A 14,248-nucleotide genomic window follows, 5' to 3' on the forward strand; every position below is an offset into this window, starting at 1 on the left:
CTGCATTTCTTAGTGCCTGGTATTCAGTAAGCGCTCCTGGGCGAGGGTAATAAACCTTAGTGCAAGAGCTTAGCTTCCCTGTGCATGGGTGCAGGGGTTTGAATCCCATCTCTTCCTCTTCCCAGCTGTTAGACCTCGGGCAAGTGACTTAATCTCTTTGTGCTTCAGTTTTCTCATTTGCAAAACACGGACGACAGAGTGAAACCTTGAGACACGTGGACATGCTGTCTGCCCAACAGCGAGCCCCACCACCCAGTCGCCCAGGCCGTCAGAGGCACAGGTTAGGGGCCCCAGCTCTCCGCGGCCACTGCCACAGGCATTCCGTGGGTGAGGTAGCGCCGCGTAAAGATCCTAGCACCCGAGGGGGCGGGGCGCGGCGCCCAAGCGGGGCAACGCACAGCAGCCTGAGGCCGCTCGCCCTGCCGCTGCCAGCCCGGCAGCCGCGCCGCCCGCACTTCTTTCTCTCCCTCCCCGTCTTCCTCCTTCTCCCGGCCGGAGAATCCGATCGCACTCGGCTCAGCAGCGCCGCCCGCGAGCCGCCGCCGCCGCCGTTCAGGGCCCCTCCCCCGTCCCCCCCCCCCCCGCGCGGCCGGCGCCCGTCACGTGACGGGGCGCTAGCCAATGGCGGGCCGAGCCGCGGTCGGCGGCCGCCATTGCTGTCAGAGTGAGAGAGCCCGGGGAGGGAGGAGAAGCGAGGCTGACTGGGGAGGAGGAGGGGGGGGTGGGGGAGGAAGAGGAAGGAGGGGACGTCGCTCGGCTGCCGGGGTCGCCCGCTGGCTTCGTCCGCACCCCCCCCTTCGCGAGTTCGCGCTCCGCGGCTGCGGCGGCTCCGAGGCGGCGGCGGCGGCTCCGGGGCTCGCCTCCTCTCACGCGCCGGCGGGGGCCGAGGGGGAGTCGGTGGCTGGAGATAAACAAGGCGGCGGCGGCAGCAGCGGCGGCGGCGGCGGCTGAGGAACAGGGAAGGCGGAGGCGGCGGCCGGCCCGCAGCGCCGGCCCGGGAGGCAGCGGCGGCCCTGAGAGGCGGGGAGGGCGCCCGACCGCGCGGACAGCGCCCCCCGCCGCCGCCGGAGCCGCCGCCGCCGCCGCGGGAGCAGGAAGGAGCCGCGCGGCCGCCGCGGACCCCCCCGCCGGCCCGGGCCCGCCGCCCCCGGCGCGGCGTCGCCGCGGCGCCTCCCACCCGCCCGGCGGCCCTCCCGCCCTCCCCCGGCGGCGGCGGCGGCCCGGCTGCCCCGCGCTCTCCGGCGAGGCGCTGCCGCCCGGCCCGGCCTCGCCTCGGACGCCTCGCTCCGACATGCCCCGCTCTGGCGGCCGGGCTCGCGGAGGATCATGACTGCGGCAGCGAACTGGGTGGCGAACGGGGCGAGCCTGGAGGATTGTCACTCCAACCTCTTCTCGCTGGTGAGTAGCCGGGCTGCAGGGAGGGGGCTATGCCGGGGTGGGGGGGGTGTCCCCGACCTCCGCCGCCGACCTCCGCCGCAGACCAACTTTCTCCTCCCGCCGCCGGGACTTCGCCCCTCCCTCGCCTCTCCCCGCCGTTCGCCTCTCGCTGATTCTCCCCCTTTTGGATCGTCTCTCCCTCGCCTTGGATCCCATCCAGTGTTTATTTGGCTCTTTAAAAATCATTTGTGAGCGCGGCGCTCGGCGTGGAATTTGCATGTAGAAGTCTCAAAGCTGCGGATTCTGGGTCGCACTTCGAACGCCCACCCTCTGTTGCCATCGCACTCCCCTTCCCCTCCCCTTCCCCCCCCTTTTTTTCCTAAATGTGGAAAGCTTTGCCTTGTGCTGCCCGCGCCTGCGATAAGCAGCCTTTTTCCCCCCTTGTCGGATGGGCTGCCCGCCCGCCCGCCTTTTGAATTTTTAAAAAATTCCATAATGACACCTGCAATTTCGCCCGAAAACAGTTGATTGAATGCGATTGTGTCAGTAAAGGACTCTTGCACCCGAAGCTCCCGCGATTGTAAACATCGACAGCCGCCTGCCTCTTGGGGCTTACTACGCTGGAGAGCCGTAAAGCCATTGCACCGAGCCGACGGAAGGTGGAGAAAGCTTTTTCTTTTTTCTCTCCTCCTGTGTCTTTTAAAAAACTGTTTTCTCTCTCCTAACACACACACACACACGCAGCAGCAGCAGCAACAAGCTGGGCGGTTTGATAACATCGCTTTTATCTGCCTTCATCTCCCTCGCGCTCTCTCTCTGATAATTGACAACTTTTCCTTCGGATTTGAATCGCCTGCCTTAATCTTGAAGCAGTTAGGGTGTCAATTGTTCTCCTGGAAGCCTGGCACCCGACGACGGCGTCTAGATTCAGCGAAATTAAAAATGTATAAGGCTCCAGCAACTCTTTCCTGGCGGTGGCAGTGACATTTGGTGGTAAATGCCATCTTTGCTTTTTATTGGGTCGTATTACCTAGGTCTGAAAACATTCACGTTGTTAAACCTGGCGTTTAGGCTAATAATTGCAATGCGTGGTCTTTAAATATGTGCTTTGTGCATGGGTTACTGTATATATAGCTATGTGCCCGGGAGACTACGAATTTGTTTAAATATTGAGCAAAGATTTGTAAACAGATGTAAGGCAATTATGTTTCAGGCGTAGAATATAATTGGAAAATTGGCTGAACGGTTTGTTTAATTTAGCCTTAAAAAAAGAAAACCCCAACTTATTTTAAGTTTTGTATCCTTTTTGGGGGGGACTGCCTTTGGAGAGCTTGCATTTTTGAAATTGTTTTCTGTAACCTCTGCTGTAGATAGGAGCATTATTTTCTCTTAATCCTTGTTTACACTGGATAAATAATTTAGTGTTCAAATTGTAATTAGTTGCATTTAATTATGGGTAGCATAGATGCTTTTTTTTTTTTCTTTGAGACTAGTGGAGAAATACAGATTCTTGCCAACTTTTCAAATGGGAGCTTTATTTTTTTAAATAAATTTCATTATGCAGATAAAAAAAATCAAAACGTGATTTTTACCTGCAAAGACCCAGTGACATAGTATCTTTGCTTTCACTGTAATAAGATCAAGTCAGTTTTTTTCAACATTTTTATTTAGATATTTAATCTTAAAAATCAATGATAAGTTGCGAGTCTTCTTTATACTGTGAAAATTTTCCCTTGATCTTTTGCTATGTGGAACTAAAACTCATTTTGCTTCTTCTTTGCTCCTCTCAGTCTGTCATTTAGTATTAGTCAGATGCAGGGATTTCCATAGATTAGCAAACGTATTGATTAAGGGGTATTTAAATGGTTTTTGTTTGGCGGCTGGTGACCACTTTGACACTTTAACAGGGAATTAAAATAACCGAGTAGACCAGTATTAGTGAGGAGAGATTCCCCCAAATTACCATATATCATGCTGACTAGCAACGGCTTGTATGTATGTGGCTAATTTATGTACAGTACGTTTTGTAGACAAGTCAAAGTACATGTGTAGCCTGTCTTTCAGAGATATCATTTTTTTATCTTTTTTTTTTTTTAAAGCTTAAGTAAGAACGATAATGTTATAGAGATAAGATGCTTAAGATTCTTTTGGAGAGGCAATTTGTATGCTTTGCTGTGCTTTATGACTGACTGAAGGTTTATGCTTTGGATTTTCTAACCTTTTTAAACCAGGAATTGATTTTTGAATATACTTTTTTTTTTTTTAAAAAAACAATTACTCTTTAGGTAGCAACTTTAAAATGCAGAACTGCAGCTTTGTTTGGGTTGATTTTTTTTTTTAAAGGACTGTAGAATGTCTACATTCTATTGTATGTAGAAAGTGGATAGGTACAAATTAAAAAAATTTAGGACTCAGAGCTGTTGATAATTATAAATTTTACTCATTGCAAATTGAGAATTTTCTTGAAAATTAGATATAGCAGCAACCTAGAATATCAAAAATACTTTGCCTAAGGTGCATTGTTTGGAATTGTTCATTCCAAAGGAGATAAAGTCATCACCTGCTCAAAATAAAGCATGTATTATTTGTGGTGCATAATAATAGCATACATTTTTCTTTTTGGCCTGCAGTTATTTATTTATTTTTTTTTAGTCAGAGGAAAGTATTGCTTATAGAGAATTTACCTGGGTGCTCTTTAATGTAGATTGAAACGTAAACTAGAAATTATTAAAGTTCTGTACTACACTAATGACCCATCCACTTTGTATTACTTTGAGGTGTTCACATGGCTTAGCAAAAGTTGATTTGTGCAGTCAGATGCCTGAAGATTTTTGTTAGTCCTTTACTTATTTTACTTTCTTATTTTCTACTGCACAGCATCACATTTCCCAAATTCTCTGTCATTCTCCTCATCCCCTTTTCCTAACATGTGAAAAATGCCATTGTGTATATACGATATGGGTCATTGTATGTGTTTCTCATTCTTACTGTTGTGGGATTTGTAGCTACTGCATTATAAAAGTGTGCCTGGCTGTGCCTTTGTGACTCAAAACTGTTTTTTCATGCTGTCCGTCATATTTCTGGGGGATTCTTGTTATATATTCGCTTAGTTATAATTCAGTTAAGTGTGTTAAATCTGCCCTTTTGGAAAGTGTAACAGTATGCCCTATGGTATGTTAACTCACTCTTGTGGAAAGACAATTTTCAGATCTAAGTATAGTTTTGTGTCTTTACTTTTATTTCTCAATTGAGATGATATGGAGAGGAGCAATTTTGTGTGCTTTAACTAGATTTAAGTATACATTCTTTGACAGGAAGCAGTCTAATTCTTAGGTATGCTCCATATTTATGTTCTCTTTGGTTAGAGTCTTCCTGACTATGGAGTAATTGGGTGATGATAACAAATTCGTCCTCCCTGAATTGAAACATATTAGTACATAATTCCTATTAAAGACCATTCATTTGAAGATTTTAAGGTAATCTGTTGTTGACCTGCTTGCTTGCTTGCTTGCTTGCTTGCTTTCTTTCTTTCTTTTTTTACAGAGGAGGAAGATAGTTGTAAATGTAGAAACTTTGATATCTATTCTTTTGAGTTAGAACCAGATGGGGAGGCCTGTCATTTGAAAATGAGGAAGAAGGAATGATTAATCTTCTCAAGTGCTAGTACATGTATAGGGTATTTTTTCAACTCAGTTTCCAGTTTTAGTATTTATGCATAATGCATCTTTTTTTTTCCATGATGGTTCATTTTCTTTAATGAAAATATTTATAATTTGCTAATGTATGTTTTCTGTTTTTAGTTTTGTTAGTAGCACATGGTGTACAGTATTTATATATTTTTAATGGCAATAATTGCTACCCGGTAATAGTTGCCATATTAACCTCCAATTACTAGTAAATATTTTTAAGTACATAATAGACAGCAATTTAAGGCATAGTGTAGCAGTTTACTGGACTGTTTTAAAGAGCCTTTGTACGTGTGATGAGTTCATAATTTTACAGAAAAAATGTATGTAGGATTGTGCACTACAAAATATGTTGCTATGTTATTGCTTGAAGTGCTCATTGAGAGGAAGATAGGTTGGGGCTGTTGCTTTGTGAGAATAAAGGGGGGATGTGTGCCTTTAGGACAGTGTCTATTAAGTTTATGCCAGGTGCTTATGTAGCTTAGCACTTTTTTTTTTTGAATTTTTGGTCATTTTTCTCATGATTGTATTAGGTATTTTGAAAAAATCTCTTAAGGCATTCTTTTAAATAACATTAAGTTTTAGTAGTGGATTATATGAATTAGGTATGGAAAAATTGATTCATCTTTTTTGTTCACTGGCTAATTTAGCCTAGTTAATTGTAAGTTAATTGTCTTCATCAAACACTTTCAAAGGTTTCCTCTGCTCTTGAGGTTAATAAGGAAGATACTGTCACCAGTTTCTGCTATGTTCTATGTACTATGTATTTGCAAAAGATAAATTTGTGGTATAGTTATTTTAAAATGGATGAAATTCAGTGTAAATAGTAATAAGACTGTTTATCTGGATTATTTAAACAAAGTTAATTCAGCTCTGTCTCAAAAAGTTTGATTCAGAGACAGACTATATATTTTTCTGAATGTTTTGACTTATTTTCATTAGAAAATAATCTCCTTTGAAATAGTAGAAGGTACTGATTTTTTTTCTGAAAGCAAGTGATATATTTATTTCACAGATGTTAGCTAGTAAGAGACAAAGTTATATAAGAATTAGTAATATGGTTGAATATTTGATATTATTACTGAGCTGTGCATTGTAACCATTTATTAGAAATGGAGAAAAAAGATTTCTGGAACATTGTTTTTAGTGTCTTTATTTAAAATGTTTGTGTACTAATCTGCTTTACACACTGTGAGTGTTGTGACCACCAGAATTTTTGTCATATAAATATTCCTATTTTGAGAAATTACATTTAAAGCATTGCAAAGTGATGTAAATTAGGTAGATAGACCAAACATGTGCTGTGGGTGATAGTTAAAAATTTTCGCACACACAGTCGTGTGCACATTTATTTCATGGGGCTTTTTAGAGATTTGGAATTAATATTTGTAATGTGTTTTGGAATTTAGGACTTTTCTTCCCTCTTGAATCATTTAACTTCTTTCTGATCCTGTTCAGATAATTTCCTTTTATAGTATATGCTTTCATTGTTTATTCGAAAGATTTGGAGGTGTTAGCTTTGTTCTGTTGAGGGAATTAACTTCATTACATAGGGGAGATGATTTTCCATTAATCTTGGTAAATATTAACATAAACGAGGAATTGTAAATTCAGATTCATTTGCATGAATGAAATATGTATGCTTGCCCAATTTTTGTTTAGTATAAAGTCACTGGGTATATCAGCATAGTTTTCTATCTTTGCTTTAGCTGGTAGAAAAATAGTTTTAAATTCTTTTAAAATGTGACTGGTATTTGTTTATTTCAGAGACAGCTCCCCACCCTACTACGTTGTTTTGTTATTTAATTTTTGAAATCATCTGTTGTAGAGATTGGATTCTGTCTTCATAAATGCGCTATCATAGTCTTTTAGAACTCCTGTTTACTTGCATTTGTATTAGCATGTTTTAGTTACATTTTTTGGAGTGCAGTTGTTTTCCTTTTTTAAACTAATAAAATGTCTTTTAGAGTACATTTGGATTCTATACTGAAAAAAAAAGATGAGAATTAGAAGAGTCAGTGGTGTCCAAGGGAGAATGTTTATGTCATTGGCATTTCTGTACTTTTTTTTTTAATGTATATTTCTGAATGTTTATTTTCTCATTCTGGATGAATTGTGGTAGAATCTTATTAAAACCATATTTCTACTACTGTGAAACAGCACAGAGCTGGGTTGACAGCTTTCTGCTTTTCATACTTTTTCAAGTACTGTGAAATTCCGTTACTGTTAGGGAAATCTCCTGAGTTGATTATTTTAAAAATTTCATTTGTGTCTTTATTTTACATTGTTTAAATTTGTAACTTAAAAGTGTTGCAAAGGGGAAGATAAAAAGAATCAGGTAAATTTGCAGGTAAATAGTTCTTTTTTTCCTCAATCATCACTAGATCTCTTTATTGTAATGATTTACATCAACTTGTATTGAATCATTGCATTAATTGGATATATTTAAGACATTTGATATTCAAATTAAATTTGAGGAAGTTATCTCAAATAAAATACGTAATTGTGAATAGACTTCATAATATTGGGGGGAAATTTCAAAGGATCGTCTAAAGTTTATTAAACTGCATGAAAACTGATCCCCCATCATTGATTCATTTCTGAGAAAGTATTTTTGCATAAGACACATGAAGCTTCCTCATAGATTTTCACATACAGGAAAGATGGTTAAATCCATCTATGCTTAATTTAAGAGCTAGTAAGTAAGGTATTCAAAAGAGTAACATTGGTGTGAAAAAAACATTTCGTGTTAGCATTTCTCACAATTGATTGTTACTGTCCTAAAGAGAAATGAGGAAGAACATACATTTATCTCATTCAGGAACCAATTCCTAGTTTTTTTGCATGTGTATATGTCTAGCACAGTCCTACTCACCTTTTAAGTAGGTCACATGTCACCTCCTCTGTGAAGCTTTCCTTGACTCCCACAGATAGAACTTGCTCCTTTAGTGTACCTTCTTCTAGCTCCCTCTGATAATCTTATGAGCTTCTGTAGGGCAGTGACCCTGCCTAAGTCATCTTTGCATTCTTTTCATAGTTAAGTGCTAATTAAGTATTTGTTGAATGAGTGAATTACTGGACAACTATTCCCTTTTCCATCTTTCCTAAAGGAGTTTCATTGCCCATTTAGGTCCTCATCACAGTATGTTGTTTATTATTTTTTTGTTGAACTCGTGTAGCTGTTTAGCTCTGTATTCTGAGTATGTATTATCTTGGCTGTATGTACTGTGGCTTAGTAATATTTTAGATGAATTCTAGAAAATGTTTATTAAAGAGAATTTCAGCTGGTCAAGAGATGCATGCTTAGACGTCAGAGGAATAAGAATTTGATTAGTATTTGGATTTTATATAGTATAGTAGGCAACCTATAGATTTTGGAACCTGTTGGAGAGTTTGTTTGGGGCTTGATCCAGAATTCCTTCATTTTTATTCTCTAAGCTGTAAGAAGAGGTCTTTTGCTCAATCTTCAGTTGCAGGATTGCTTTCCATGAAACCAGGCAGTAATAGGGAAAATTGAGTGCTATTTAAACTTTTTTTTTTTTTTTTTGCTAGTGACTAGATCTGGTTGGTTGCATAATGATTCTGCTGAGCCTCAATTTCTTGATGGAAACATGGAGGTCAGAAGGTGTGAAAAAATCATTTTGAATATTTTTTAAGGAAAGCACTTTGGATAACTACATAATGTTTTTTAATAGGAAGAGACTTATAGCAAATTACAAGTACAGGTTGTAGAGTAGCCTTTAGGCAGTTTACCAGAAAGTTGAAATGGCAAAATTACTTGTTTTAAGTATGGGATGTTTTAGGTTGTGTTGTATTTGTGCCTTTCAGGGGGAGCAGAAGATAAATTGTTCTTGTGTCTTTCTTCATAAATAAGCCATCTTTATATGTTAAAAAACTTCTCACTTATGTATATGGTTCATAGTTGTGTGGTGTGTTTTTAATAAGAGTGATTTTGCTATATCAACCCTCAGCTCTCACTGGCTGAGACTGAAGATGAACTATGGCTCTTATTTGGTAGTTCAAGCTATTAATTCCCTGGCAGCTCTGGAGTGCTCTTTGAACTTTAAATAGCAGTTCTATTAACATTTTGAGTTTTCTCTCAGGGAATGTCAGAAATAGTACTTAATAAATATCTTTTTCTTTTTAAAGACTAAAATCATGTTTTAGTCTGACACACATGTCACAACCCTTACTGTGTTTTGAACAAAGTATATATCCTCAACTGCCAGCCAGTTTCTATTTTCCATTTAATAGTGCAGCAACATCTAAAAATATTGTTTAGACTTTGTTGAAGGAAGGAAAGCCCCTCCCTCCCAGTCTGTAGTTTTTGTATTAGTAATGTTGCATATGGATAGTGTCTTAAGTTTATATCCAAAGTGTGGAATTTTACATGTAGGTGGTCTCCAGCATTCTAAATATTAGAAAGTTAACTCGTATGTGAGTTTGCTTTCACATAAAAACCTACTCTTAATTCTGCTACAAATTATGGTTAGCCTGTTGTATTATACTTAATTATTTGTGTTATAGAACTGGAATGTTATTTATGGCAGCATTTTTATAGAATGAACTTAACATTTGTTGTTCCTGTTTAGGGTATTAGGAGAACCTTTCCTCTGAGTTTAGTGATGGTAATCAGAGCAGTCACTCCCTAAGACCCATCTTAGTTCCAGGGAGTGGGAGTGAGGACGACCCAGACTCCAGGCCCACTTCTAAGTCTAGGAGAGGATTGCTATCTGAAAGAGAGGCTTGAAGAGAGTGTTGAGAAGTGAGTCCTCCCCCCGCCCCCCCATGGGAAGAGCAGCAGTTTGGGAGCAAAGATTTAAGCATATTTTCCCTTCCCTTTTTGAATGTATTTGATGCTGCTTCCTCTTTGTTGATATGCTTTTATTAAAATGCTGAGAATAGTGATAGGTCCTATGATGTCATCAGGAAAAGATTTTGTATTTCTTTGCTCTTTAGCCCTTTCTCTTTCTTATTTCGCTCAGCCCTACAGACCAACTTTCTACTTGTTATTTTATGTGGAAAATGAGGACTTAAGAGTTTCAGCGAAGTGAAAAAGAGAATTGGGTGATATTAGATGGGGTAGCCAATAAATTGGCTTAATGTTATTATTATTTGTTATGTTTGAGAAATTTAGGACATATATAATTCATTTTCAAATAATTGACATACATTCAAAGTGAATGAAATCTGGCTTGGGCTTACAAAAGGACTGAGGGTCTGATATGTGGGATAAAGACCTACATGAACTATTTAGTTTCTGAGATTGTATATGATAAGTGCAAGAGGGAAAAAACAACATGGGCAGATAGTCTAGTAGTTCCCAACCAGAAAAAAATAAGTGAAATTTTCAACTGGATCTTGAAGGAATGGATGGATGTGGCTTGCTAGAGGAGAGTGGATATTCTTTGTAAGCTTAATTGACAACTCTGAGTCTGTCCTTGAGAATATTTCCTGAAATGGTATTATAGGAGAGCACTTCTAATTTATGACCTTGGTTCTTGGTTTCCTTTTAAAAAGCAATAGAAAAACTTACTGAAATCCACTTTTTGTTAGGTGCAGAATTTGAAGTGTGGGTGGGCTGATTTAGATTAAGAAATGGTGATGTTAAAATAATCAGTTTTCCAAAATAATTCAGTACTGAACTTTAAAAAAACAGTGCTATATTATGCAAAATGCTAATGACTAAAGTGACAAATATTTCAGAAACTGGACAGACGCGAATCTTAAATGAGCAGATGGGATATGAAACTAAAAGTGGGAGATAATCCAAGATGATATAGAAACTATTATGAGAAATGAATTGAGGAAAAACAAGTGTGTTAAATGGTATTACATTTAATAATATGTTTAAAAGCCTTTCTAGGATTGCTCTCTTAAATAGATAAATTGGAATTGTTGAACTATATAACCTATCCTTCTTTAAATTTTGTGTATTTTATTTTTTAATTTTTTTTTGCTTTATTTATTTATTTTTTAGGGCCGCACGCGTGGCATATGGAGGTTCCCAGGCTAGAGGTCTAATCAGAGCCACAGCTGATGGCCTACATCACAGCCACAGCAACTCAGGATCCGAGCTGTGTCTGTGACCTACACCACAGCTCATGGCAATGCCAGATCCTTAACCCACTGAGCAAGGTCAGGGATCAAACTGGCAACCTCATGGTTCCTAGTTGTATTTATTTCCATCTGTGCCAAGACAGGAACTCCTAAATTTTGTGCATTTTAAACAAATTAGATTTTGGCCCAGAATTACTTCTAATGAAGCCTAGACATTTAAGTTATGAATGTATATGTTAACTGTTACTTCACTAGACAGTATAATTTCCTTTATCTGACATAACATTTTTTTTTTTTTTGTCTTTTCTAGAGCTGCACCCGCAGCGTATGGAGGTTCCTAGGCTAGGGGTCCAATTGGAGCTACAGCTGCCAGCCTATGCCAGAGCCACAGCAGTGCCAGATCCGAGCTGCGTCTGCAACCTACACCACAGCTCATGGCAACTCTGGATCCTTAACCCACTGAGTGAGGCCAGGGATCGAACCCGCAACCTCATAGTTCCTAGTCGGATTTGTTAACCACTGAGCTGTGACGGGAACTCCATGACGTAAAATTTTTTAAAAAGAATATTCATGATTTTTCAAAGACAATTGTGGTGGATCTTGATGTGGGGAGGTGAGGAGTGAAAGCTGAGGAAGTTTGCTCTTTGGGCAATTTGGTGCTTAATTGAAATCATTACATTTGACAGTTGAGGGTAGAATCTGGATTACAGTGGCCTGTGGAATGAATGAATGATACACTTTTTTTTTTGGTTGAAGGTTGATTGTGAAGCAAGCAGTGATATGAGGCTAAGAGATTGAAAGGTGCGAATTGAAGTTTTTCAGAAGGCAAGAGCTTCATTTGTGTTTGTAGACTTGGGAAGAACAATAGTGGAGAGACAAAAAGAAAGATGAAAGATATAAGAAAAGTTGATAATTACCCAAACAAGTTTGGCTGGAAATGGTGTCAAGGATCCATGTGATGAGGTTGGCACTGGAAAGGAGTAAGACACCTCTGAGAAATAAAAGATATGAAGATATAAGAATACATGTTAAGAAAGTGGGAACAATCTTAGTTGTAGCTTGAGTGCTTTTTAAATTAAAAGATTAAAAACATTGAGCCTGGGAGTTCCTGTTGTGGCTCAGCTCTAATGAACCTGACTAGTATCCATGAGGATGTGGGTTTGGTCCCTGGCCTTGCTCAGGGGGTTAAGGATCTGGCTTTGCGGTGAGCTGTGGTGTGGGTTGCCGACCCAACTCAGATCTGGTGTTGCTGTGGCTGTGGTGTAGACTGGCAGCTGCAGCTGATTTGACCTCTAAACTGGGAACTTCCATATGCTATGGGTGTGGTCCTAAAAAGACCAAAAAAAAAAAAAAAGAGCCTGGAAAAAAAAATTAGCTAAATTTGCATATTACTTGATATGCTTGTTACTATCAACCATCTTTGTTTTTATTTTCCTTTAATGGTTGTTTTAAGTAGGACAAATGTCACCTCCTTAGGCTATGCAATACTGATTTTGAGCCAGTCATACCAGAACTGGTACGCAGCTGCCCAAATGAGAAGCTTTATTCAAAGTAAGCCCCTCTGGGAGTTCCCGCTGTGGCTCAGTGGTTAATGAGTGAGACTGGGAACCATGAGGTTGGGGGTTTGATCCCTGGCCTTGCTCAGTGGGTTAAGGATCTGGCATTGCTGTGAGCTGTGGTATAGGTCGCAGATGTGGCTCGGATCCCAAGTTGCTGTGGCTGTGGTGTAGGCTGGTGACTACAGCTCCAGTTGGACCCCTAGCCTGCAGTGCGGCCCTAGAAAAGACAAAAACAAAACAAAGTAAGCCCCTTTGAAGTAGGTCAGATATTGATGCCATTGTATGTAATATTTTTTGGTCCTTTTCTTTTGGAATTTCTTCTAGAAACAGTTTAGCCAGCCACCTGAGAAAATCTTACTTTATTTTAGTTTTTTTGGCTACAGCATGCAGGATGTAAGTTCCCAGACTAGGGATTGAACCCAGGCCATGGTGGTGAAAGTGCTGAGTCTAATCACCAGACCTCCAAGGAACTTCCTGAGAAAATCTTAAAGTATACTTCTTTGGGAGTTCCCTTTTGGTGCAGCTGGTTAAGGATCCTGTATTGTCACTGTAGCAGCTCCGTTGCTGCTGTGGCATGGATTCAGTCCCTAGCCTGGGAAATTTCACATGCCATGGGGTGTGGTCAAAAAAAAAAAAAGTATACTTTTTTGGTCATTGTTTTTTCTTCTTAGTTCTGCTTTTGGCTCTAAATTGTGCTTAAGTCAGCAATTTATTACCTTCTGATAGGGGTCTTATTGATGATGAGCAAAAGTCCTAGGAAGAACTCTACTTTTGGATATACAGTTGACCCTTGAACAACATGGGTTTGAACTGCATGGGTCCACTTATACATGGATTTATTTCAGTAAATAAACACTACAGTATTATGTGATCTGCGGTCAATTGAATCCACAGATAAGGAGGACTGCATTTGTGCCAAGAGTTCCCTGTTTTGCTTGTATGGTTGCTTCCTGGGTTCTGAGTCTAGCATTATAGTGTACCTTCTTTTCATACAGTTTCAGTGGAGGTGGACTTAGTGGTCCATTAATTGGTAAGACTAGATACTGGGACATTCAGTGGGGGTGGCATTTTTGCTTTTGGGAATCAAGGCAAATTATTATAAGGGGAAGAGTAGAGTTATAAGTTGTGCCCTGTGTCCTGTATCTAGCAAATGTCAGATATTCCTGAGGTTCTGTTTTGGCTAGACTGAAGTAATCATTAAGAAGAGCCTTGGGGAGTTCCCGTCGTGGCGCAGTGGTTAACGAATCCGACTAGGAACCATGAGGTTGCGGGTTTGGTCCCTGCCCTTGCTCAGTGGGTTAACGATCTGGCGTTGCCGTGAGCTGTGGTGTAGGTTGCAGACGCGGCTCGGATCCTGCGTTGCTGTGGCTCTGGCGTAGGCTGGCGGCTACAGCTCCGATTGGACCCCTAGCCTGGGAACCTCCATATGCCGAGGGAGCGGCCCAAAGAAACAGCAAAAAAAAGCCAAAAAAAAAAAAAGAAGAGCCTTGGGATAAAGTATTCTGTTGAGATAATTTCTTAAAGTTTTAATAGAAAGTTTGGTCTCTGAGACCAGAGTATTTTACC

At 40.6% G+C, this 14,248-nt stretch overlaps 1 protein-coding gene across 6 annotated transcripts in view; it reads left to right on the forward strand.

The window, feature by feature from the left end:
- Positions 1–1,125: 1,125 nt before the first annotated feature.
- The window catches only part of MED13L (mediator complex subunit 13L), a 322,312-nt gene continuing 309,189 nt past the window's right edge, over positions 1,126–14,248 (forward strand). For 5 of the 6 annotated variants that reach the window (XM_047759795.1, XM_047759796.1, XM_047759798.1 and 2 more), the window contains exon 1: positions 1,199–1,398. In XM_047759795.1, coding sequence (XP_047615751.1) covers positions 1,327–1,398 — 72 coding nt within the window. In that variant the 5' untranslated portion in view covers positions 1,199–1,326. Of the gene's footprint in view, positions 1,399–14,248 lie in introns of all 6 variants that reach the window. The other variant, XM_047759797.1, reaches the window with a different exon arrangement.

The sequence above is a fragment of the Phacochoerus africanus genome, chromosome 15 (genome assembly GCF_016906955.1).
Source record: "Phacochoerus africanus isolate WHEZ1 chromosome 15, ROS_Pafr_v1, whole genome shotgun sequence".
NCBI lineage: Eukaryota > Metazoa > Chordata > Mammalia > Artiodactyla > Suidae > Phacochoerus > Phacochoerus africanus.